Source organism: Apteryx mantelli, chromosome 35, assembly GCF_036417845.1.
Source record: "Apteryx mantelli isolate bAptMan1 chromosome 35, bAptMan1.hap1, whole genome shotgun sequence".
NCBI classification, from domain to species: domain Eukaryota; kingdom Metazoa; phylum Chordata; class Aves; order Apterygiformes; family Apterygidae; genus Apteryx; species Apteryx mantelli.
The window spans coordinates 652829-675324 of NC_090012.1; the positions used below are offsets into that span (position 1 = coordinate 652829).

Genomic DNA, 22496 nt, shown 5'->3' on the forward strand with positions numbered 1-22496 from the left:
CGTGCCGGAGGGGGGGGATGTGCACGGCCAGCGTGCAAGGGACAGGCGGTGCCCAGTGTGCAAGGGGCCGCGCGGCAGCGTGCAAAGGGGCAGGCGCACGGCCGGCCCGCAGGGGCTGTGCACGGCGAGCGTGCAACAGCGGGGAGCCCGAGCCGAGCGCCGGCGTGCAACGGTGCCAAAGGAGGGGCGGGGGGTGTTGCACACGCGCGTGCGCAGGAGGAAGAGGAGGAGGAGGAGGAGGAGGAGGAGGAGGAGCTGGTCTTCACCAGGGGCGGCCCCTGGGGAGCCCGCCGGGACGCCGGGACGCAGACGGAGCCGATGGCGCCCGCCGGCGCCGGCACCGCCGCGCTGCTGGCACAGCTGGTGCAGCTGCGGGAGGTGAGAGCCCGAGGGTGCCAGGTCCCCGTGCAAGGCCCCCGTGCGAGGCCCCTGTGCCACGCGCGAGGGCCCTTGTACGACACCCTTGTGCCACGTGCGAGGCTCCGTGCGAGGCCCCTGTGCCACATGCAAGGCCCCTGTGCCACGTGCGAGGCCCTTGTGCCACGTGTGAGGTCCCCACGCAAGGCCCCCATGTGGGATCCCCATGCCACGTGCGAGGTCCCCCGTGCGAGGTCACTGTGCCACGTGCAAGGTCACTGTGCCACGTGCAAGGCCCCTGTGCGACGTGCAAGGCCCCCGTGCCACATGCGAGGCCCCCGTGCCACGTGCGAGGTCCTTGTGCAACATGCAAGGCCCCCCGTGCAAGGCCCCCCGTGCCGTGTGCAAGGTCACCATGCCACATGCGAGGGTCCCTGTGCAAGGTCCTTATGCCGTGTGCAAGGCCCCCGTGCAAGGTCAGCGTGCCACATGTGAGGCGTGCCATGTGCGAGGCCCCCGTGCAAGGCCCCTGTGCCACATGCAAGGTCACTGTGCCACGTGCGAGGCCCCCCGTGCCACATGCGAGGTCCTCGTGCCACATGCAAGGCCCTGTGCGAGGCCCCCATGCCATGTGCAAGGTCCTCGTGCCACGTGCAAGGTCACACATGCCACATACGAGGTCCCCGTGCGAGGTCCTCGTAGCCACGTGCAAGGTCCCCATGCAACATGCAAGGCCCCTGTGTGATGCCCCTGTGCAAGGCCCCGTGCACGTGCGAGGCCCCCGTGCAAGGTCCTCGTGCTACGTGCGAGGTCCCCGTGCAAGGCCCATGTGCAAGGCCCCCATGCCACGTGCGAGGCCCCTGTGCCATGTGCGAGGGTCCCCCATGCAAGGTCCTTGTGCCACGTGCGAGGTCCCCGTGCAAGGCCCTTGTGCAAGGCCCCCATGCCACGTGCGAGGCCCCTGTGCCACGTGCGAGGCCCCCGTGCAAGGTCCTCGTGCCACGTGCGAGGTCCCCGTGTGATGCCCCCGTGTGATGCCCCTGTACCACATGTGAGGTCCTCGTGCAACATGCAAGGCCCTTGTGCAAGGCCCCCCGTGCAAGGTCACCATGCCACGTGCAAGGCCCCCGTGCAAGGTCCCCGTGCCACGTGCAAGGTCACCATGCCACGTGCAAGGTCCCCCGTGCGAGGTCCCCGTGCCACGTGCGAGCCCCCCGCGCACTGACCCCCCCCCCCCCCCCGTTCCGCAGGAGCGCGACCGGCTGCTGGAGGAGAACCGGCGGCTGCGGGCGGCCCCGGGAGGGGGGGGGACAACGGCGGCGGCGCTGCCCCCGCTGCTGGGGGCCATGGGGGCCCTGCGCCTGCAGCCCGGCCCCGGCGCCCCCCCCGAATAAAGGGAGTGTCGTTCCCCCCCCACCACCACCACCATCACCCTCCGCCTCCGGCTCCCGCCGCCCCGGACGCCTGGGCCCGTCCCGGACGCCTGGGCCCGCTCCGACACACTCACACAAGGGCAGCCCATTTTGGGGGGGGGGGGGGGGGGGACACACTTTAATGTCACACAGCTGGGTAAACCTGCCCCCCCCCCCCCCAAAAAAAAAACACGAGGGGGCCCAGGTGTCCGGGCCCCCCCCCCCCACCTCCACCGCCGGCTCCGGGAGGGGGCCCAGGCGTCCGGGCCGGGGGGGCTCAGCGCCGCTTCCGCCGGCCCCGGGGGGGGCGGGTGCCCCCCTGCCGCCGCGGCTCCCAGGGGCGCATGGGGGGCTCCAGCTCCCCCGGGCGGCCCCCCCCGGTCCCGGGCACCGGCCCCATCATCACCTGGGGGGGGGGGGGGGAAAACAATATGGGGGGGGGGGTTAGGGACCAGCCCCCCCCCCGATGCCAGTGACACCCCCGCAACCCCCTCCCAAAACCGGGGATTCACCCCCCAAAACTGGGACCCCCCCCCACCAGGGGTGAGCCCTGCCAGGGAGGGGGGGGGGCCCATGGCCAGTGCCACCCTGGGGGGGGGAGATGTGGGGGGTCTAGGGGGGGGTAGTAAGGGCTTTGGGGGGGTTCATGGAGGTTTGGGGGCCCCAGGGGGGTCTGGGGATGATTGAGGTCCCTGGGGGGGGCCCCAAGGGTGGTTTTGGGGGGGGTCTGGGGAGCCTTGGGGACCCTGGGGGGGGTTTGGGGAGCCCATAGGGGGTCAAGGGGGGGCTGGGGGGGCCCTGGGGGGGGTTAGGAGGGATCTGGGGAGGTTTGGGGTCCCTGGGGGGGGTTTTGGAGGGGTCTGGGGGGTTTTGGGGTCCCTGGGGGTCCCCTGGGGGGGTTTGGAGGGATCTAGGGAGGTTTGGGGTCCCTGGGGGGGGGTCTGGGGGTCCCCTGGGGGGGTTTGGGAGGGGTCTGGGGAGGTTTGGGGTCCCTGGGGGGGTCTGGGGGTCCCTGGGGGGGTTTGGAGGGGTCTGGGGAGGTTTGGGGTCCCTGGGGGGGTCTAGGTTTTGGAGGGGTCTGGGGAGGTTTGGGGTCCCTGGGGGGGTCTGGGGGTCCCTGGGGGGGTTTTTGGAGGGGTCTGGGGAGGTTTGGGGGTCCCTGGGGGGGTTGGCGGGGTCCCAGGTGGGGGGTTGGGTGTTTGGGGGGGGTCGCGGGGGGGGCCGGTACCTGGTTGAGGGCGCAGGGGGGTGCGGGCGGTGCCGGCGCTGGCGGGGGCCAGGCGCGACGCGTCCCGCCGGGCGGCCAGGACGTGGGGCAGCCCCGGGGGGGGGCGAGCGGCCGCCTGGCGCAGCCGGGCCAGCGCGGCCCCCACCGCCGCCGCCTCGCTGGCCTGGGGCAACCGCGTCACCCGGGGGGCCCAGGCGTCCGGGCAGACACCTCCCCCCCCCCCCCCCCGCCCAAACCAGCCCATGCAACCCCCCCCCCCCATCACCCGGGGGCCCAGGAGTCCTGGCAAATCCCCCCCCCACAAACCAGCCCATACACCCCCTCAGCCCCCCCACATCACCCAGGTGACCCAGGCATCCCCCCAGACCCCCCCCTGCCCCAAATGAGCCCACAACCCCCCCCCCAGACCCCCCCCCCCGTCACCCAGGGGCCCAGGCGTCCTGGCAGCCCATGCTCCGCACCCTGACCCATGCCAGACCCCCAGACCCCCCCCCCCCCAATGCTTGCGTGGACCCCGGCGTCCGGGCGGCCCCCAGCCCGCAGGGGACCCCGGCGTCCGGCCCTGCCCCCTACCTTGGCCCCCGCCGCCCCCAGGAAGGAGGCCAGCGTCACCTCGCAGCGCGTCACCATCACCCGCCGGCGACACTCGTACTCGGCGCCCAGCGCCGCCGCCAGCCGCCCCAGCACCTCCTGCGCGAGAGCGGCCGCGGGGGGCCCAGGCGTCCGGGACGCAGCCCCCACCCCCCCCCCGACCCCACGGTCACAGGGGGCCCAGGCGTCCGGGACGCAGCCCCCGCCCCCCCCCCCCCAGGCCCCACGGTCACAGGGGGCCCAGGCGTCCGGGACACAGCCCCCGCCCCCCTCCCAGACCCCACGGCTGGGGGGGTCCAGGCGTCCGGGACGCAGCCCCCGCCCCCCCTCCCAGACCCCACGGCTGGGGGGGCCCAGGCGTCCGGGCCCACCTACCCACTGCTGGGGGGTCAGCGGTGTCCGCAGGAGGGGGGCCAGGACGGGCGAGTCAGGGGGCAGCTGGGACAGGATTGATGTCACCTGCGGGGGGGGGGTGATGTCACCTGGGCGGGGGTCCCGGGAGGGGGTCCGTGTCCCCGGGGTGGGGAAGGGGGGTGGGGGGGGGGGACACACGACCGGTGTCACCCGGGGGGGGGGGGGGACGACGACGACGACGACGCCCGCTCACCTTGGCCACGATGTCGCCCAGGGGGTCTGCGGGCCGGCGGCGGGGGGGGGCAGCCCCAGGGCCCCCCGGATCAGCGCCAGCTCGCGGCGCGCGGCCTCCCGCTGCAGGGCCTCCGCCTCGGCGTCCCCTGCGCACCCGCACGGCCTCAGCCCCGGACGCCGGGCCCCCCGCCCCGCGCCCCCCCCCATCCCCCCCTCCCCCCCCCCGACCCCCACTCACCGGGCGGGGGGGTGTCGCGGTCCCCCCGGACGCCGGGGTCCCCGAGGCAGGCGCAGCCCCCCCCGACCGCTGGGGCCGCCTCGCTCGGGGGGGCCCTGGGGGGAGGGGGGTCAGGGAGCCCCCACCTCCCCCAATTCCCCCCCCCTCCCCGTGCTGCCTTACAACCCCCATAACCCCCCGGGCACCCCATAAGTCCCCCAGACACCCCATAACCCCCCCTATAACACCCTCATAGCCCCCTATAACCTCCCCTAATCCCCCCAGGCCCCCTATACCTCCCAATAGCCTCTTAAGGACCCCTATAAACCCCTGGCACCCCATAGCCCCCCAGACACCCCATATCCCCCCTATACCCCCAATAACCTCTTAAAAAACCCCTATAACCCCCCCAGGCATCCCATAACCTCCCTATAACCCCCCAGTCCCCTCATATCCCCCAGGCCCCTATAATCCCCTTATAGCCCCTCACCAGGCCCCCTATAACCCACCCCAAAACCCCATAACCCCCCTATAACCCCTTGGCCCTCTATACCCCCCCAGGAACCCTATAAGCCCCCCAGGCCCCCTACAATTCCTCATATCGCCTTATTACCCCCTCCAGACCCCCTATAGTCCCTCATAACTCCCCTCATAACCCCCCTATAACCCCCCATAACCCCCTATAGCCCCTCATAACCCCCCTATAGTCCCCAGACCACCTATAGCCCCTCATAACTCCCCTATAACCCCCCATAACCCCCTATAACCCCCTCCAGGCCCCCTATAGCCCCTCATAACCCCCCCTATAACCCCCCATAACCCCCCTATAACTCCCCACCAGGCCCCCATCCCCCCTCTACAGGCCCCCCCAAAACCCTCGGGCCCCCTATAGCCCCCATAGCCTCCCCTCACCCCTCCTCGGCTCCCGGCTCCCCCATGCGCGCCTTCCCCTCACTGCGCCTGCGCGGGCGGGCCCCGCCCCCCTCCACCGCTCCGATTGGCTCCCGCCGGGAGGGCGGGCCCTTCCCCGGCCCAATGGGCGCCGCGCCTTCCGAGCGCCAATCGGGGCTTTCCTTTCGATATCGCCGCCCGCCCACCTCCACCTCCTCCTCCGCCGCCAGCCAATCAGACCGAGCCTTTCGCCTCGGGGCCACGCCCCCGTCGCTTAGCACCGCCCGCCGCCGCCGCCAGCGCCCGCCTCGCCGAAGCGGCCAGCCAATCAGCGCGCCCCGCGGGCATTCTCACCCGCGTCGCCGCCAATCAGGAAGCAGGGCCCGGGCGGGGGCGGGGCGGAAGCAGAGCCCTGGCCCTGGTGACGGTCGCTACGGTTTAATGACGACGCAGGGGGGGGGGGAGGGGGGGTGTCTATTCCCCCCCCCCCACCCCCCCCGTCATTAAAACCCGCGTGTTAATTACACAGGAACGACGATAACGAGGGGGCCTGGCCGGGGCCCCCGGAACCAATAAATAACGGGGGAGGGGGGAAGGGCCCCGGCGCCCGGGGCGAATAAATTAAGATAAATTAATTCCGTCATAAATAAACGAGGAGGGGGGAGGGCTGAGCCCCCCCCAGCTCGGTGCACGTGTGGGGCAGGGTCCCATGCGGGTCCGTGGGGCGGCAGCGGGGGGATCCCGTGGGGCGGCGGCAAGGGGATCCCGTGTGGGTCCGTGTGGCACCGGGGGGATCCTGCGTGCATCCATGTGGCGGAGGGGATCCCATGTGGCGGCAGCAGGAGGATCCCGTGTGCATCCATAGGGTGGCGGGGGGGGGATCCCACGTGGATCTGTGTGGCGGCGGTGGGGGGGATCCCGTGTGGTGGCAGGGGATCCCATGTGCATCCATGGAGTGGCGGGGGATCCCGTGTGCATCCGTGGAGTGACACAGGATCCGTGTGGCTCCGTGTGGCACTGGGGGATCCCGTGTGCATCCATGTGGTGGCGGAGAGGATCCCATGTGGGTCTGTGTGGCGGCGGTGGAGGGATCCCATGTGGATCCAGGTGGCAGCGGCAGAAGGATCCCGTGTGGGTCCGTGTGGCGGCAGCAGGGGGATCCCATGTGCATCCATGGAGTGGCAGGAGGATCCCGTGTGGCTCCGTGTGGCACTGGGGGAGATCCGTGTCGATGCTGTGTGGGTCCTTCTGGCGGTGGGGGATCCCGTGTAGGTCCATGTGTCAGCGCCAGGGGGATCCCATGTGCATCCGTGCGGTGGCAGGAGGATCCCGTGTGGGTCCATGTGGTGCCGGGGGATCCCGTGCGGAATCCACGCAGCTCTGCGGGATCCCGTGGCGGAGCCGCGTGGGGTCCGTGTGCTGCCGTGTGACCCGCGTCCACACGTGCCGGTGCCACAGGGACCTTGTGCCGGCGTCACACGTGATCCCTGCGCCGCCGGGGTCCCTGTGCCGGCGTCACACGTGATCCGTCCGCTGGTGTCGCGCAGCAGCCGTGCACCGTCGGGGTCCCCGTGCCGCCGTCCACCGATGTCACGTGGCGTCCGTGCACCGCCGGGGTGCCGGTGCTGGCATGCACCGGTGTCACACGGCGCCCGCGCAACATCGGCGTCCCCGCGCTGCTGTTCCCTGCTGTCACACGCCATCTGCGCGCTGCTGGGGTCCCCGTGCCAGCACGTGCCGGCGCCACGATGAGCCCGCGCGACGCTGGGGCCCCCGCGCTGCTGTCCCCCGATGTCACACGGCGTCCGTGCACCGCCAGGGTCCCCACGTCAGCGTGCACCAGTGCCACGATGAGTCCGTGCGCCACCGGGGTCCCCGATGTGCGGCGATGCCCCACGCCGTCCCTGCGCCGCTGCGGTCCCCGACGTGCGGCGATGCCCCACGCCGTCCGTGCGCCGCTGCGGTCCCTGCACAGATGCGCACCGGTGCCCCACGCCGTCCATGCGCCGCTGCAGTCCCTGATGTGCAGCGATGCCCCACGCTGTCTTGCACCGCCGTAATTCCCGATGTGCACTGGTGCCCCACGCCATCTGTGCACTGCAGCGGTCCCCGACGTGCACCAGTGTCCCACGCCGTCCGTGCACCACGGCGGTCCCCGATGCACAGCAGCACCCCACGCCGTCCGTGCGCTGCTGTGGTCCCTGCACAGATGTGCACTGGTGCCCCATGCCGTCCACGCACCACTGCAGTCCCCGATGTGCAGCAATGCCCCACGCCATCCGCCCTGCACACATCCAGCACGTGGTCCCCGATGCACACCGGTGCCCCACGCCATCTGTGCACCATTGCAGTCGCCGACGTGCAGCAATGCCCCATGCTGTCCGTGCACCACGGTGGTCCCCGATGCACACCGGTGCCCCACGCCATCCGTGCACCGTTGCAGTCCTCAATGTGCAGCAATGCCCCACACCGTCCGTGCACCGCTGCAGTCCCCGACGTGCAGCGATGCCCCGTGCCGTCCGTGCACCGCTGCAGTCCCCGACGTGCAGCGATGCCCCGTGCCATCCGTGCACCGCCGCAGCCCCGCCGCGCGCCGGCACTCCACGCCGCCGGCGCCCCGCGGCGGGGCTCACCGCACGGCCTTGTGCTTGCCGCCGCAGCAGCCGCAGTGGCCGCCGCACCAGTGGCAGGCGCGCAAGGGGCAGGTAGCAGCAGAGGCAGGGCACGAGGAGCGCCAGGGCGGCCAGCGCCAGCCAGCGGGCGCAGCAGTGCGGGTGCCCCCGGTCGCAGGAGCAGGGCGCCGAGAAGTCGCCCTCGGCGTCCGACATGCAGTGGTAGAGGAGGCTCTCGGCGCACCAGAGGCAGCTGAGGCGGCGCACGCAGCGGCCCGCCGGGTCCGGCGCGTCCCGGCACTGCCCGCGCCCGTTCTCCTCCCGGCTGAAGACGTCCCGGCAGTAGACGCAGCGCGACGGCGCCTCGGCCGCCCCGTGGATGCGGCAGGACGGGGAGCCCTTGGGGTCGCCGGCGGCCTTGGCGGGTTTCTCGAAGCGGACGCAGGCGGCGCCGGCGGCACCGGTGGCACCGGTGGCAGCGGCGCCCCGGCCGGCCGCCCCGGCGCGCCGATAGTCCTCGTAGCCCCGGGTGGCCCACGGCTCCTTGCAGGGCGTCAGCGTCTCCAGCTCCTCGGCCTCCTGCAGCGGCAGCGGCTGCGCCTGCGCCTGCGCCCGGGACCGGAGGTGTCACCCGATGGGACCCCCCCTGATGGGACACCCCTGACCGGTGACCCCCGAATAGGACACCCCAACTGTGGCCCCCCAAATTGGACCCCTCTGATGGGACCCCCAAATAGGACATCCCAACTGCGGCCCCCCCAAACTGGACCCCCCCGATGGGACCCCCAAATAGGACACCCCAACTGTGGCCCCCCAAATTGGACCCCTCTGATGGGACCCCCAAATAGGACATCCCAACTGTGACCCCCCCCAAACTGGACCCCCCCGATGGGACCCCCAAATAGGACACCCCAGCTGTGACCCCCCCAAACTGGACCCACCCCGATGGGACCCCCGAATAGGGCACCCCAACTGCGGCCCCCCAAACTGGACCCCCCCTGATGGGACCCCCAAATAGGGCACCCCAACTGCGGCCCCCCAAACTGGACCCCCCCGATGGGACCCCCGAATAGGACACCCCAACTGCGGCCCCCCAAACTGGAGCCCCCCAACCGGCAACCCCCAAGTAGGACATCCCAACCGTGACCCCCCAAACTGGAGCCCCCCAAATGGGAACCCCCAACCAGAGACCCCCAACTGGGACATCCTGACCGGGACACCCCAAATGGGGACACCCCCCCACCAAAGGGGATTTCCCCCCCCCGACTGATGGGGGCCCTAGATCAGGGCCCCCCCACCGAGAACCTCCCAGCTGGGATCCCAAATCAGGACCCCAGACTGGGAATGGGACCCGAATCCCGAACTGGGACCCCAAGCCAGGACCCCTGAACTGGGACCCGGCACCCAAACCAGGATGCCGAACCCAGACCCCAAACCAGGACCCCAAGCTGGGACCTCAAACCTGAACCTCAAACTGGGACCCCTAACTGGAACCTCCAACCCAACCCGGGATCCCAAACCAGGACCCCAAACTGGGACCTGGAACCCAAAGTGGGACCTCAAACCAGGACCTCAAACTGGGACCTCAAACCCCAACCAAGACCTCAAACTGGGATCCCAAACCAGGACCTCAAACCCAAACCTGGACCCCAATCCTGGACCCCAAACCTGGGACCTCAAACCTGGGACCTCAAACCCCAACCAAGACCTCAAACCCAAACCTGGACCCCAAACCTGGACCTCAAACCTGGACCCCAAACCTGGGACCTCAAACCAGGACACCAAACTGAACTGGGACCCCAAACTGGAACCTGGACCCCCAAACCAGGACCTCAAACCAAGACCTCGAAACCAAAGCGGGACCCCGAACCAGGACCCCAAACTGGGACCTCGAAACCAAACCGAGACCCCGAACCAGGACCCCAAACTGGGACCTCGAAACCAAACTGAGACCCCGAACTGGGCCCCGCACCCCTGGGTGGCCCCCGCGCGTTGCCCACCTGCGCGGCCGGCAGGGCGCCGGTCCCCGGGGCCGTGACGAAGCCGAAGGCCTCGGCGGCGGCGGCGGGCGCGCGGCCGTAGGACTCGCTGGTGACGATGGTGACGAGGGCGGGCAGCATGTCCGGGCGGCCGGCGGGGCGGGCGCGGGGCGACGCGCAGGGGGACGCGCAGGGGGACGCCGGCGGCGGGCACGGGGACACCGGCGGGGACGCGCTGGCCGGCTCCGGTGCCGAGCCCCGGCTCAGTGCCGCCGCGTCACCTGCGTCCCCCACCGAGGAGGAGGAGGAGGAAGAGGAAGAGGAGGAGGATGGGGAGCCTGCGGGGGGAAGAAAGGCAGCGTGAGATGGGGAGGCCATGGGGACACAGAGCCCCGCGCCTGGGGACATCGGGAAAAAGGGATCTGGGGGGTCCCCAGGCGTGACGGGGTCCCCGGGATCCCCAGGTCCCTCCATGCCCCACGGTGTCCCCGTGCATCCTGGTGTCCCCCATGCCCAGCAGTGTCCCCATGGCACCCTGGTGTCCTTGGGCTCCCCAGGTCCCTCCACGCCCCATGGTGTCCCCATGCCCCACACTGTCTCCATGCATCCTGGTGTCCCTGAGCTTCCAAGGTCCCCACACCCCACAGTGTCCCCATGCACCCCGGTGTCCCCGTGCCCCACACTGTCTCCATGCGTCCTGGTGTCCCTGAGCTTCCAAGGTCCCCCACGCCCCACAGTGTCCCCATGCACCCCGGTGTCCCCATGCCCCACACTGTCCCCATGCATCCTGGTGTCCCTGAGCTTCCAAGGTCCCCCCACGCCCCACAGTGTCCCATGCACCCCGGTGTCCCCGTGCCCCATAGTGTCCCCATGCGCCCTGGTGTCCCCGGGATCCCTCAGGTCCCCCATGCCCCACGATGTCCCCTGATGTCCCCATGCCCCACGGTGTCCCCGTGCACCCCAGTATCCCATGCACCCCCTAACCTTCACGCGCACCCCCGACGTCCCCACGCACCCAGGTCCCCAAGTGCCCAGCTCCAGCCGGAGTGCCCAGGGCGGTCGGAGGGAGCAGGGGGGGATCCCCACAAGTCCCACGTTCCCCCCACACACACCCCTCGGCGCCCTCACCCATTCCCTCCAGGGTGGACAGGGACGGGGACGGGGGGGGGGGTCCCCGCGCCCACCTGCGGCCAGCGCCTCCAGGGCGCCCTGCACGCCCCGCTCGAAGGCCGCGGCGTCCGCGGGGCTCTGGAACGTGAGGCCGAACTTGCTCTCGCCGACTTTCCAGTGGTGGAAGATGGGGTTCACCTTGTTGTACACCAGGTCCCGCTTCACCGCGCACTCCAGGATGGTCTGGGGCCGGGGGGGGGGGGGGTTGAGACGCTCTGACACCCCGTCCCCGTCCCCCCGTCCCCCCAGTATAGCCCTGGTGCCTTGCACCCTGTCCCCCTGCACCCTGTCCCCCTGCACCTTGTCCCCCCAGCACAGCCCTGTCCCCCTGCACCCCGGTCCCCTGCACCTCGTCCCCCCAGCACAGCTCTAGTCCCTTGCACCCCAGTCCCCTGCACCCTGTCCCCCCAGCATAGCCCTGGTCCCTTGCACCTCGTCCCCCTGCACCCCATCCCCCTGGCATAGTCCCGGACCCCTGCACCCTGATCCCCTGCACCTCGTCCCCCCGGCATAGCCCTAATCCCCTGCACCCCAGTTCCCTGCACCTCGTCCCCCCAGCACAGCCCTAATCCCCTGCACCCCAGTTCCCTGCACCTTGTCCCCCCAGCATAGCCCCGGTCCCCTGCACCTCGTCCCCCTGCACCTTGCCCCCCCCGGCATAGCCCTGGTCCCTTGCACCTCGTCCCCCTGCACCCCGTTCCCCTGGCATAGTCCCAGTCCCCAGGCACCCTGATCCCCTGCACCTCGTCCCTCCAGCACAGACCTAATCCCCTGCACCCCAGTTCCCTGCACCCTGTCCCCCCAGCATAGCCCTGGTCCCTTATACCTCGTCCCCCTGCACCCCGTCCCCCTGGCATAGTCCCAGCCCCCTGCACCCCAGTCCCCTGCACCTCGTCCCCCCAGCACAGCCCCCGTCCCCTGCACCCGGTCCCCAAACGCAGCCCGGGTCCCCTGCGAACCCCGTGCCGTCACCCCCTCGGCCCCGTCCCGGCTGCCGCCCCGCCGGCCCCCCGTAACCCCCGGCTCACGGTCTGGTCCCGCAGGCGCTCGCCGCAGATGAGGTACTGCCGGTGCCTGGCGCCGTCCTCGGGCCGCCGGGCCTTGGTGACCGTGACGTGGCTCAGGCCCCCGCCGCCCATCGGCACCCAGCCGCCGCTCGAGTCGTCTCGGGTCATCACCACGGCTCGCACCCGAAGCATGTACCTGGGGGGCAGACGGGGGGGGGGGGCGCGGGTGTCACGGGGGTGGGTGGGCACCGTGCACCCTTGGCCCCCCGCGCTGCCCTGTCCTGCCCCGGCGGCAGCACCGAACCCGGCCGGGCTCCCCGTTCCCGGGGGGGGGGGGGGGGGGCACCCCGACACCCCGACACCCCCGCGCCGGGCCCTGCCGCCGGGTGCCAACCGGCGAGGCCTCCCTCCCTCCCTGCCCGGCCCGACGCCACCGCCGCCGCCGCCACTGCCACCACCGCCGTGTCCGCGTCCCCCCCCCCCCCCCGCCGGCTCCGCCACCGCCGAACCGGGCCCGAACCCAGGCGTCCGGCTGCGGCCACCCGGGCCCAGCGCGGGGCTTGGACCCAGGCGTCCGGGTGGCCCCCCGCGCCGCGCGCGCCCCGGCTCCGTGACATCACCACGCGTTGCCATGGCAAACGGCAGTGTGCTGGGGAGGGGAGGGGAGGCAGGGGGAGGGGGGGGGAGAGCAGGGACCCCCCCACCCCGGGGTGTGGGGGGGGGCCCCTCTGCACCCCCCCCCCGGCCCCACCATGCACACACACGCACCTCCAGGCCCGGGCTGGGGGGGGGGGAGGGGGCCCGGCCCGCGCCCCTCCCCGGAGCCCTCAATGGGGCCGGGATTTTGTGAATGGGGAGGGGGGGGCACGTGACCCGGGGCTTTGTCCCTGCCATAAACAACGAGGTGGGGGAGGGGGGCACGGCGGGGGGGGGGCAGGACCAGGCCCCCTTCGCCCCCCTCCTTATCCTCCCTCTCCCCCCCCCCCCCGCCTCCGGGGGCGCGCGGCCCGGCTCCCCCCCCGCCCCCCGGTTTTATGAATGGCTCCGGACGCTCATTCACAAGCGCGGCGCGCGCCCCGGGGTGGGGGGGGGGGGGGCGGGGGGCACGGCGGGGAGGGCGGGGGGGGCGCGTTCATTCATAGAAAAAACCCCACCCTCTCCGCCCCGCGCGCCCCCGGCCCCAGCGGGGGGTGGGGAGGAGGCAGTCGGGGCCCCCCCCCACCTGGAAAAGGGGGTCCCCCCCTCGGAATAGCGGGGCCCCCCCGGGAAAGGGGGTCCGCGGGGAGCTCATGCCGCGGGGGGGGGGCAGTGGCCCCCCCCCGCTCACGGGAATTAGGGGCTCGCGGGGGGAAAATGGGGCGTCCCCCCTCCAGGAAAGGGGTTATCCACGCGGAAAAGGGGGTGCCCCCGCGGAAAAGGGGGCCCGCGGCGCGCCCAGCCGGGGATGGGGGGGGCCGCGGGGACCCCCCCCACACCTAGAAAAGGGGGTGCCCCCCCAGAACGAGGGGTGTCCCCGCGGGAAAAGGGGTCCCCGGCGCGCCCGGGCCCAGTATGGAGGGGGCAGCGGGCTCCCCCCCCCCCCGGATAAAACGGGGGTGCCCCCCGGGAAAGCAGGTGCCCCCCCCCAGCACGGACGGGTCCCCCCCCCTCGGGGAAGCGGGGGGTCCCCCCCCCCAGGGAAAGAGGTTGCGCCCCGGGGCGCCCGGCCGCGCTGCCCCCCCCCTCCCCTCCCCGGCGCCGGTCCCCCCCCCCCCCGGCCCGGTGCCCCCCCCCCGGCCCCACTGACCACGGCGGCGGCGGCGGGCGAGGCTGGGCAGAGCCGGCGGAGCCCGAGCCGAGCTGCAACCGGCGGCGCCGCGCTCCGCCTGGTCCTAATGCCCCGGTGCGGCGGGGGGGGGGGCCGGGAGGCGGCGGGGTGGGGGGGGGGGGCCCGGAGAAGGAGAAGGGGGGGGATACGGGAGCGCTTCCCCCCCCGCCGCCGCCGCCGCCTCCCCCGGTGCGGCCGCCGCCGGACGCCTGGGTCCCTCCGCCCCGGTGCGCCCCGGCGGGGGGGGGGGGGAAGCGGGGGGGGGGGGGAGGGCACGTTCCGCCTCCCCCCCCCCCCCAACGGCGGCCGTTGCGGCCGTTCTCACCCGCCGCTGCTCGCGGAGGGGCCGGGGTGAGTGCGGGTGAGATGGGGGAGCAAGGGGGGTGCAGGGGGAAGAGGGGTTGGGGGGGCAATGGGGTGCAGGGGAGACGGGGGGGGCGGAAGGCAATGACAGTGCAGGGGGCAATGGGGGGGGCCAGGGAGCCGGGGGGGGCGGAAGGCAATGGGGAGTGCAGGGGGGAGAAGGGCTGGGGGGGCATTTGGGGTGTGGGGAGGGCAATGGGGGGGCCAGGGAACAAGGGGTTGGGGTGGGGAAGGGGGGTGCAGGGCAGCAAGGGGGGGTGCAGGGGACCCAGAGGGTTTGGGGGGGCACTGGGGATGTGGGGGGGGGACATGGGGGTGCAGGGGTCTGGGGGTCCGGGAGATGCAGGGGGTCAAGGGGGTGAACTGGGCTGGGGGGGGCCCAGCCTGGTTATGGGGTGCAGGGGGACCAGGGAGGCAAAGGGACATGGGGACCAAGGGGGGGGGTTGGGACTGGAGTGGGGGGGGGCACAGTGGTCCGGGGGGTCCAGGGGTGCGTGGGACTGAGGGGTGCAGAGGACCAGGGAGGGGGAAGGGGGCTGGGGGAGTTAAGGGGGTGCCTGGGACCAGAGGGGAACGGGGGTGGTCGGGGGGGGGGGCAGCACCTGTGCCTCAGTTTTCCCCTTGCTGAGCATCCGCCCTCCCCTCCAGCGCCAGGGGAGCGGGGGGGGGGGGACGGAAGGGGGGGGACGGAAGGGGAAGCCGGCCGCCCCCTCGCAGCAGGGCTGCCCAGCCCCTATACGAGACACTAGAGAATCCCCCCCCCCGCAGGCGGCAACCCAGCCCTGGGGGCTCAGCGCCCCCGCGACGCCCCGAGCCCCCCCCAGGCCCCGCCGCGGGAATGGGCAACGCGCAGTCGGAGACGGCGCCGGGCTTCGCCGAGGCCGAGGCCGAAGCCGGGGCCGAGGCCAAACCCTTCGCCAGCCCCGGGGGGCCGCCGGCCCTGGGGGGGGGCGGCATCGGCGAGGCCTTCGCGCCGCCACCGCCGCCGCCGTCATCCTCACCGCCGCGGGCGGCCACCGAGCTGGGCGAGGGCAGCCGCCCGGCGTCGCCGTCCCCGGGGGCCGAGCCCGGCGGCACGGAGGTGCTGAGCGCCGTGGGCTGGAGCCCACCGGCGCCGGGGGAGCCCAGCCTGCGGCGCTGGAAGAAGGCGAGGCGCTGGAAGAAGACCGCCAAGGCAGCGGCCGGCCGGGCCGATCCCGGCACCGCCAAGGCGGCTGGTTGGGTTGATCCCAGCACTGCCAAACACAGCTGGTTGGGTCGATCCCGGCACTGCCAAGGCAGCTGGTTGGGTCGATCCCGGCACCGCCAAGGCAGCCGGCTGGGTTGATCCCGGCACTGCCAACACAGCTGGTTGGGTCGATCCCGCCACCGCCAAGGCAGCTGGTTGGGTCAATCCTGGCACCACCAAGGCGGCCGGTTGGGTCGATCCCCGCACTGCCAAGGCGGCCGGTGAGGCTGATCCCGGCACCACCAAGGCAGTGACCAGCCGGGCCGATCCCGGCACCACCAAGGCGGCCGGCCGGGTCGATCCCCGCACCGCCAAGGCGGCCGGCCGAGCGGATCCCGGCACCGCCAAGGCAGCCGGTTGGGTTGATCCCGGCACCACCAAGGCAGACGGCCAGGCTGATCCCGGCACCGCCAAGACGGCTGGTTGGGTTGATCCCAGCACTGCCAACACAGCTGGTTGGGTCAATCCCGGCACCGCCAAGGCAGCCAGCTGGGTCAATCCCGGCACCACCAAGGCGGCCGGTTGGGTCGATCCCCGCACCGCCAAGGCGGCCAGCCGAGCGGATCCCGGCACCACCAAGGCGGCCGGTTGGGTCAATCCCAGCCCCGCAGCGCCGGCTGGCAAGGAGGTGGGAGGCGCGGGACCCGCCGGGGCGCCCCGCACCAGCGCAGCGCCGGCTCCCGCCGGCAGCCCCACAGCGCCCGGCTGGAGCTGGGGCAGCCCGGCCGAGGCTGGAGCGGCCGCCGAGGACGCCGCGAGCATCCTCTACCGGGTGACCGTCGAGTCGCGCGAGGGGCAGCCCATCGTCACGGCCGTGCGGCGCCAGGCCAGGGCGCCGGCCCCCGGGAGGCTCTGCCCGCCGTGGCTGCCGGCCGCCGGCACCCGGGAGCAGCAGCAGCAGCAGCAGCTCGGCCGCCTGGGCCAAGGGGTGCTGGAGCAATTCCAGAAGTTCAACGCGCCGGCGCAGCGCCCCGCCGTCGCCCCACCGCCCCCCGGGCCGGTGCTGACGCCCGCCGAGATGACCCACATCCTCAACAGCCTCCGCTCCGTCAGCATCCAGCCGCCGCGGGCGCCCGTGCCGTACTGCCACTCCAGCGCCCTGCCGCCCACCCGGACCCCGAGCCGGCCTCCCCCTTGGCCCCCCGCGCCGAGGGGGCCGAGCCGGAGGCGAAGCCCCCGGGCGAGGAAGGGGATCTGCCACCTCCGCCGCCGCCTCCGCCGCAGCCCCCGGTGACGTTCCACTTCAAGGCGGAGACGACGGTGGTACCTGCTGGAGCTTCGCGCCCCGCGCCGCCCCGCGGGGACGGGGACCACGCTGCGGAGCCCCCGGGGCGGGCGGCTTGGCGGGGCTCCAGCAGCCCCCCGAGTCTCCGCGGCCGGTGGCCCCCCGGCCCCACGTGCCGCTGGCGTCCTGCCGGGCCCTGGCGCGGGCCAAGGCCAAGCGGGCGGTGGGCGCCAAGGCTTTGCCCCAGCCGAGCAAGGCAGCACCCGGTGCCGCGCCGAAGCCCCGGAGCAGCCCAAAGCCCCCGCGGCGCAGGCCAAGGAGCAGAAACGCAAGTCGCCGAGGCGGGGGAAGGAGCCGCCGGCCGCCGAGGCCGAGCCGCCGGAGGAGACGGCGGCAGCAGAGGAGCCGCCGGCCCCTGCGTCCCGCTGGCCCCCCTTCCAGGTGGGGGCCTCCTGCCCCCGGCGCTGCCACTGCAAGCACCAGGACCCCCGCAAGCTGCCCAGGAACGTCAGCGCCTGGTGAGCGGGGCCGGGACCCCCCCCAGCCCGAAGCGGTGAACCCGGGGGGCCACAAAACAGCGGCTCCGGCACGGAGACGGGTGGCCAAAGTGCTTGGGACGGTGGGGGGGGGGGACAAGGCAGGAGTCCTGCTGCCCCATTCCCCCCCTGCCCTGCCCGCGAGGTGGGGGGGGGATCCTGCCCCGGCCCCCCTCTCGCGCCGCCCCGCTCAGCCCCCGCGCTCCGCAGGCTGACCCCCACCGCCAACCACCTGGCCGAGCCGCCCTGGGTCTCCACCGCCATCCTGGCCAGCTCCCTGGTCGCCGGCACCGAGTTCCTGCTGGGCGCCTACGAGGAGCAGGGGGGAGAGGAGGACTGACCCCCGCGAACCCCCCCCCCTCATTAAACCCCCCCTTCATTAAACCCCATCCATCAGCTCCGTCCCAAGCCAGCGCCTTCGCTCGAGGATGAAACACGGGTGGGCAAAAAGCGCCGGGGGGGGGGGCAAGGCCAGGGGCCACATCCCTGCGCGCAGAGGAGGCGGCAGCGGGGTCGGAGCAGCCGTGTTCGCCCAGCAGTGGCCCAAAAGCCACCTCCAGCTACCCCAAACCTCTCCCCTGCGCTCGCTCCTTCCCTGGGGAAGGTGGGGGGGGGGGGCGCTCCCCTCATCCCGGTGCTCTCCGCTCCCCCTCCGATGCCAGCGCCTCGCTGACGTGGCCCAGGAAGAGCCTGGGTACAAGAAGCCATCGCTTTATTGAACGCGGTGCGGTCCCGGGGGACGCCAGAGAGGCGGGGGGACGCGGCCACCCCCCCCCTCCTGCCGCGTCCCTCCGCGGCGTCGCCCGTGCTAACGGCAACAGGCGGAAAACCGGAGCGGGGGACGAGCGGGGGAGCTGCGTGAAAGGGCGCTTCGCCTCCCCCCCCGGGACACGGCCGCCCCGCAGCCCCCGGCGCCGAGAGCAACGGCGGCTGCTCACAGCTCCTCCCTGCCCCCGGCCCAAAGTGAACCCTTTAAATAGTTTAAAAAAACAAAAAACGAAAACAAAACAAAGGGCAGACGGGTGGTAACAGAAGTAAAAGACACCAAATAAAAAGGGGAAGGGAAGGCAGAGGAAGCCCCGAGAGAGTCCTGCGCGGCCCCGCTAGACGATCATCTCCAGCTGCCGCGCGTACTCGATGACTTGCTTGGCTAGCTCCGTCGAGGGGATGGTGGTGTCCTCCGCTTCTGCTGCTGGCTGCTGAAGCTGTAGTAGTTGTTGGGGCCCAGCACCCAGCCGCGCTGAAAGCAGCGGGGAAGGGGGACGGTTCAGGGAGCGCCTCAAGGCGTCGGGGGGTCGGCGCGGGGCCCCGGCTGGGTTAATCCCGGCCCGCGAAGCCGCGGGAGGCGGCAGGGCCGTCGCAGCCCGCCCGGTCGGCGGAGGCCCGCGTTACCTTCTTGGCGTACTCCGTCATCTTCTTGGGGTGTTGAAGAACAGGATCCTGGTGGCTTCGTTGAACAGGATCTTCTCGTAGGCTTTTTCGATGCAGCCGGCAATTTCGTCCCTGAAAACGCAGCCAAACCCCAGAGGTTACGTCCCTGCCTGGCGGAGCGGCGCGAGGCACAGCGGACTCGCCGGGCCAGGAGACAGGAGCCAAAATGCCGATAAAATGAGGAGGGGGTTGAGGTCAAGATCCCAGCTGGGATGAGCAGAGGGGCTGGTGAAGCAACTCGGTTCTCCGAGGCCTCATCAGAGGGTCTTCGGGACAGAGGCGCCGCTGCGCTCCGTGTTTCCCGGCAGCGGGGACAGAACAAGCCAGCGCCAGCGGGAACGCAACTCACCGGATGGTATCCAGCAAGATATCGATGAAGAAGGTGTAGCTCTCCGCGGGATGTTGCCTTTCGCCAAAAAGACTTTGTTGTAGCTCCCTTCCATTAAATACTGCAAGAGAAGGTCGGAAGTTCAAACACGCCGATACCCACGTTACGTTCTGCTCCCAGAGAGATGCTCAAGAGCTGCCCGCAGCCAACGCCGGCTCAAGAGCTGAGGATACACACGGGTCAGAGGGACAATTCCCACCCAGGGCTGCGGCGGCTGCGGGCACAGAGGGATCATGTTCCGCGGGGCCAGAGGGAGGTACCTGCTCCAGGGAGACGGGGTGCTTTATGTAGACGTTGCTTTGGATCTCCTTGGCGGGAGCCGCTCGAGCTCGGTGTGGAACTCGGCCACGCGGTTCTGCGACAGCAGGAAGAGCAGGTTCAACCCCAGGAGCTGGTGCTTGTAGGCCGACTCCGGCAGCTCGTCCCTGCCGGGACACGGACAAGGAGCGCTCCTGCAGGCAGGCCCACCGAACGCTCACGCCGCACCCCTCCCGGCGCCTGAGGGGACGCGCGACGGGATTCGAGGCAGGGCACGGCGCTGCTTCAGGGCCGAGCGCTCGAGCTAAAAGGAAGGAGAAGCCAGGCAGAGCCCAGCGCGACGTTCCCCAGCCGCCGCGACCCCAGGCCCCGTCACCAAAGGGGCCGCGCTCACTTGTAGTCGAAGTAGTAGCACTTCAGCTGGGCCATGTACCGCTCGAAGGAGGGGATGTCTTTCTTCAGGATGCTCCACTGCGCTCCGATCTCTAGAATATCTCCTGGCGGGGGACACAGGAAGGTCAGGAGAGGTAAACGCGCGACCTGTGGAGCGGCAGCCGCCGCGGCACAGCCAGAGAGGGCCGGGTTGCTGTCAGCACCGCAGCAGCTGAGCAAGGTGGACCAGCTCCTCCGGGAAGGATTCCTCCTCCTTGTGCAGTTTTACCCCCAAAATACGGGCAGAGAACGGCTGTCAGGCACAGCCCGGGGGGTGAGAGCTTGCTCCGAAGGCAGAGGCAACACTTACTCGCCAGAATGAGCTGCTGCTTGGTCAGTTAGTGCCAGTAGTGGGCAAGAAGTTGAGCTCCAGCAGGGCCAGCTGAGGGACAAGGGAGAAGACGCACGGTTAGAGCCGGTGCAGCCGGCTCTCCGAGGCGCCAAACTCGGCGGGGACGCACGGAGCCCAGCTGGAGCCACGCGGGACATCCCGGCGCTGCCACGGGCCCTCTCCCCCTCTGTTTCGAGGGTCTCCGAGGGTGGCGGGGCCATGTTAAGCTGAAGCGACACAAGCTAACTCAGCTCCCTCGGTCATTTTTTTGGGACGTTTAACAGCTGCGGCGATGCAGCTCTGAGCTTGGCTGAGGCCCTCCGCGTCCCGGCCCGGCCTCCAGCTCGGGCAGGGTTCCATGGTCGGACGCCTCAGCCCTCGCAAGCGGATCTCCAACCCGGGGCCGAGGAACAGTGCTCACCGCTGACTCAGAGGAAGGACAGAGGAGCTTAATTAATGTTTACGAATGACTGTGGGAAGCACGCTGCCCCGCAGTAGACGGCACCTCCTGACTCACGCCCCCCGGCGCCCTCGCCCCCTGCCCAGCCTCCCCGCTCTCCTCTCCGACCCCACTGGAGATTCCCGCCTGCTCCAGCTACTAATTAAAGCTTCCAGGTCCCCTGGAGCCACTCGAGTGACGGGTCCTTTGACACCTCCCGAGGACTCATCCAGGCCACCGCCAGCTCAGGGCCCGGCTACGCTGCCCTGCTGCCTCCCTCGGACCAGCTCAGCCCCAATCGAGGGCCGGGTTCTTCCTCCTCCTCCCACCGGGCAGCTCCGCCAGCGTCCCGAATGCTGCCGCCCCGGGGGGGCTGAGCTGCCGGGGCAGGGGGGCTCCTCCGAGCCAGGTGCCCTACAGCCCAGGCCCAAACCCCCTCAGGGGCCCCCTTAAACCGGGCCCTACTCCCCTTCAGGCCTCTCCTCAACCCCAGCCCAGCCCTGACCCCCTCAAGACCCCCCCCCCATAACCCAGGTCCCCCTCAGGACCTCATAGCCCTGCTTCCCCTCAGAGACCCTCACCCCAGATGAACCTAAGACCCCCTTCAGATCCCCCCCCAGCCCAGCCCGATGCCCCCAGAATCCCCCTGGCCCAGCCTGGTCCCCTCTCACCCCCTCCAGCCTGACCCAGTGCCCCCAGACGTCCCACCCAGCCCAGCCCGGCACCCCCAGACCCCCCCATCCGGTGCCAGTGCCCTCAGACCTTTCCCGGCTCAGTTCGGTGCCCCCCAGACACCCCCTCAGCCCAAACTGGCACTCCCAGACTCCCCCCAGCCTGGTCCGGTGCCCACCAGACCCTTCCCAGCTGGGCCCGGTGCCCCCCAACCCGGCCAGGCACCCCCAGACACCCCCTCAGCCCAGCCTGGTCCCCCCAGACCCCTCCCCAGCTTGGCCCGGTCTCCCCAGACCCCCCTCAGCCCGGTCCGGCACCCCCAGACCCCCTCCAGCCCGCTCTGGCACCCCCAACCCCCCCCCAGTCCGGCCCGGTGCCCACCAGACCCTTCCCAGCTCGACCCGGTGCCCCCCAACCCGGCCTGGCACCCCCAGACACCCCCTCAGCCCAGCCTGGTCCCCCCAGACCCCTCCCCAGCTTGGCCTGGTCTCCCCAGACCCCCCTCAGCCCGGTCCGGCGCCCCCAGACCCTTCCCAGCCCGGCCCGGCGCCCCCAGCCCGGCCGGTCCCCCCCAGACCCTTCCCAGCCCGGCCCGGCGCCCCCAGCCCCCCCCCAGCCCGGCCCGGTCCCCTCACCCCAGCCCGGCCCGGCGCCCCCAGGCCCTGCCCGGCGCTCGGCGCGGCCCGGCGCACCTTGAGGCGGCCCAGCGCCTCCCCGCACTTGCTGAGGTTGGGGCTCTTGCGGCTCCACTCGCCCTTGAGCTGCTCGTACATCCCGGCGGCCGCCTTGAGCCCGCCCGCGCCCTCCGCCCCGTTCACCACCAGCCCCGCCGCCGCCATCGCCATGAATCGGCAACCCCGCGCGCGACGGCGACGACGCCGACGCCGCCGCCGCGCTTGACGGCCGCCGCGTCGCCCCGGCAACGCCGCCCGCAGCCAACCGCGCCGCGCGCCCGGGCCGCGAGGGGAGGGGGTGGGAGCGCATGCGCAGAGGGCGCGCGGCGAGGCCGGCCGTTGGGGCGTGACGTCACCGAGCCGTAACGGACCGCGCCGGGGGGCGGGCGGCAGCTGTGACGTTGCGAGGAGGGAGCGTGTCGTCAGAGGGGCGGGGGCGTGAAGGGGAGGTGACGTCACTGGGAGGGGGAGGCAGCTATGATGTCATGGGGGGGTGTGACACCGCGAGGGTGATGTCATGAGGTGGCGCACGAGGGCGGGGTGGGAGGGGCGGCACTGGGGGAGGGGGGCCGTGACCACCAGTGACGTCACGCAGGGGGCACCGTAGCGCCGTGACCTCATCACGGGACATCGGAAGGGGGGTGGGGCGAAGGGGGAGGC

The 22496-nt window shown here is 72.0% G+C and overlaps 2 protein-coding genes and 1 long non-coding RNA gene across 3 annotated transcripts; all 3 read right to left on the reverse strand.

The window, feature by feature from the left end:
- Window positions 1–1944: 1944 nt before the first annotated feature.
- Window positions 1945–5387, reverse strand: LOC136994980 (uncharacterized). Its single transcript, XR_010886717.1, has 7 exons — window positions 5306–5387; window positions 4415–4509; window positions 4196–4322; window positions 3964–4047; window positions 3571–3687; window positions 2998–3160; window positions 1945–2175 (listed from the first exon to the last, which is right to left on the reverse strand). It is a non-coding gene; the product is annotated as an uncharacterized lncRNA (long non-coding RNA).
- Window positions 5388–7913: 2526 nt separating this feature from the next.
- Window positions 7914–12244, reverse strand: SPRED3 (sprouty related EVH1 domain containing 3). Its single transcript, XM_067314471.1, is given in 5 exon segments — window positions 7914–7988; window positions 7990–8502; window positions 9897–10213; window positions 11060–11228; window positions 12074–12244. Coding segments are annotated over 5 exon segments (1245 nt in total).
- Window positions 12245–17906: 5662 nt separating this feature from the next.
- On the reverse strand, window positions 17907–22074 carry PSMD8 (proteasome 26S subunit, non-ATPase 8). Its single transcript, XM_067314427.1, is given in 12 exon segments — window positions 17907–18394; window positions 18397–18451; window positions 18604–18635; window positions 18638–18714; window positions 18992–19043; window positions 19046–19091; window positions 19291–19349; window positions 19352–19455; window positions 19683–19785; window positions 20031–20060; window positions 20063–20102; window positions 21855–22074. Coding segments are annotated over 12 exon segments (831 nt in total). The 5' UTR covers window positions 22008–22074; the 3' UTR covers window positions 17907–18314.
- Between the last annotated feature and the right edge of the window lie 422 nt (window positions 22075–22496).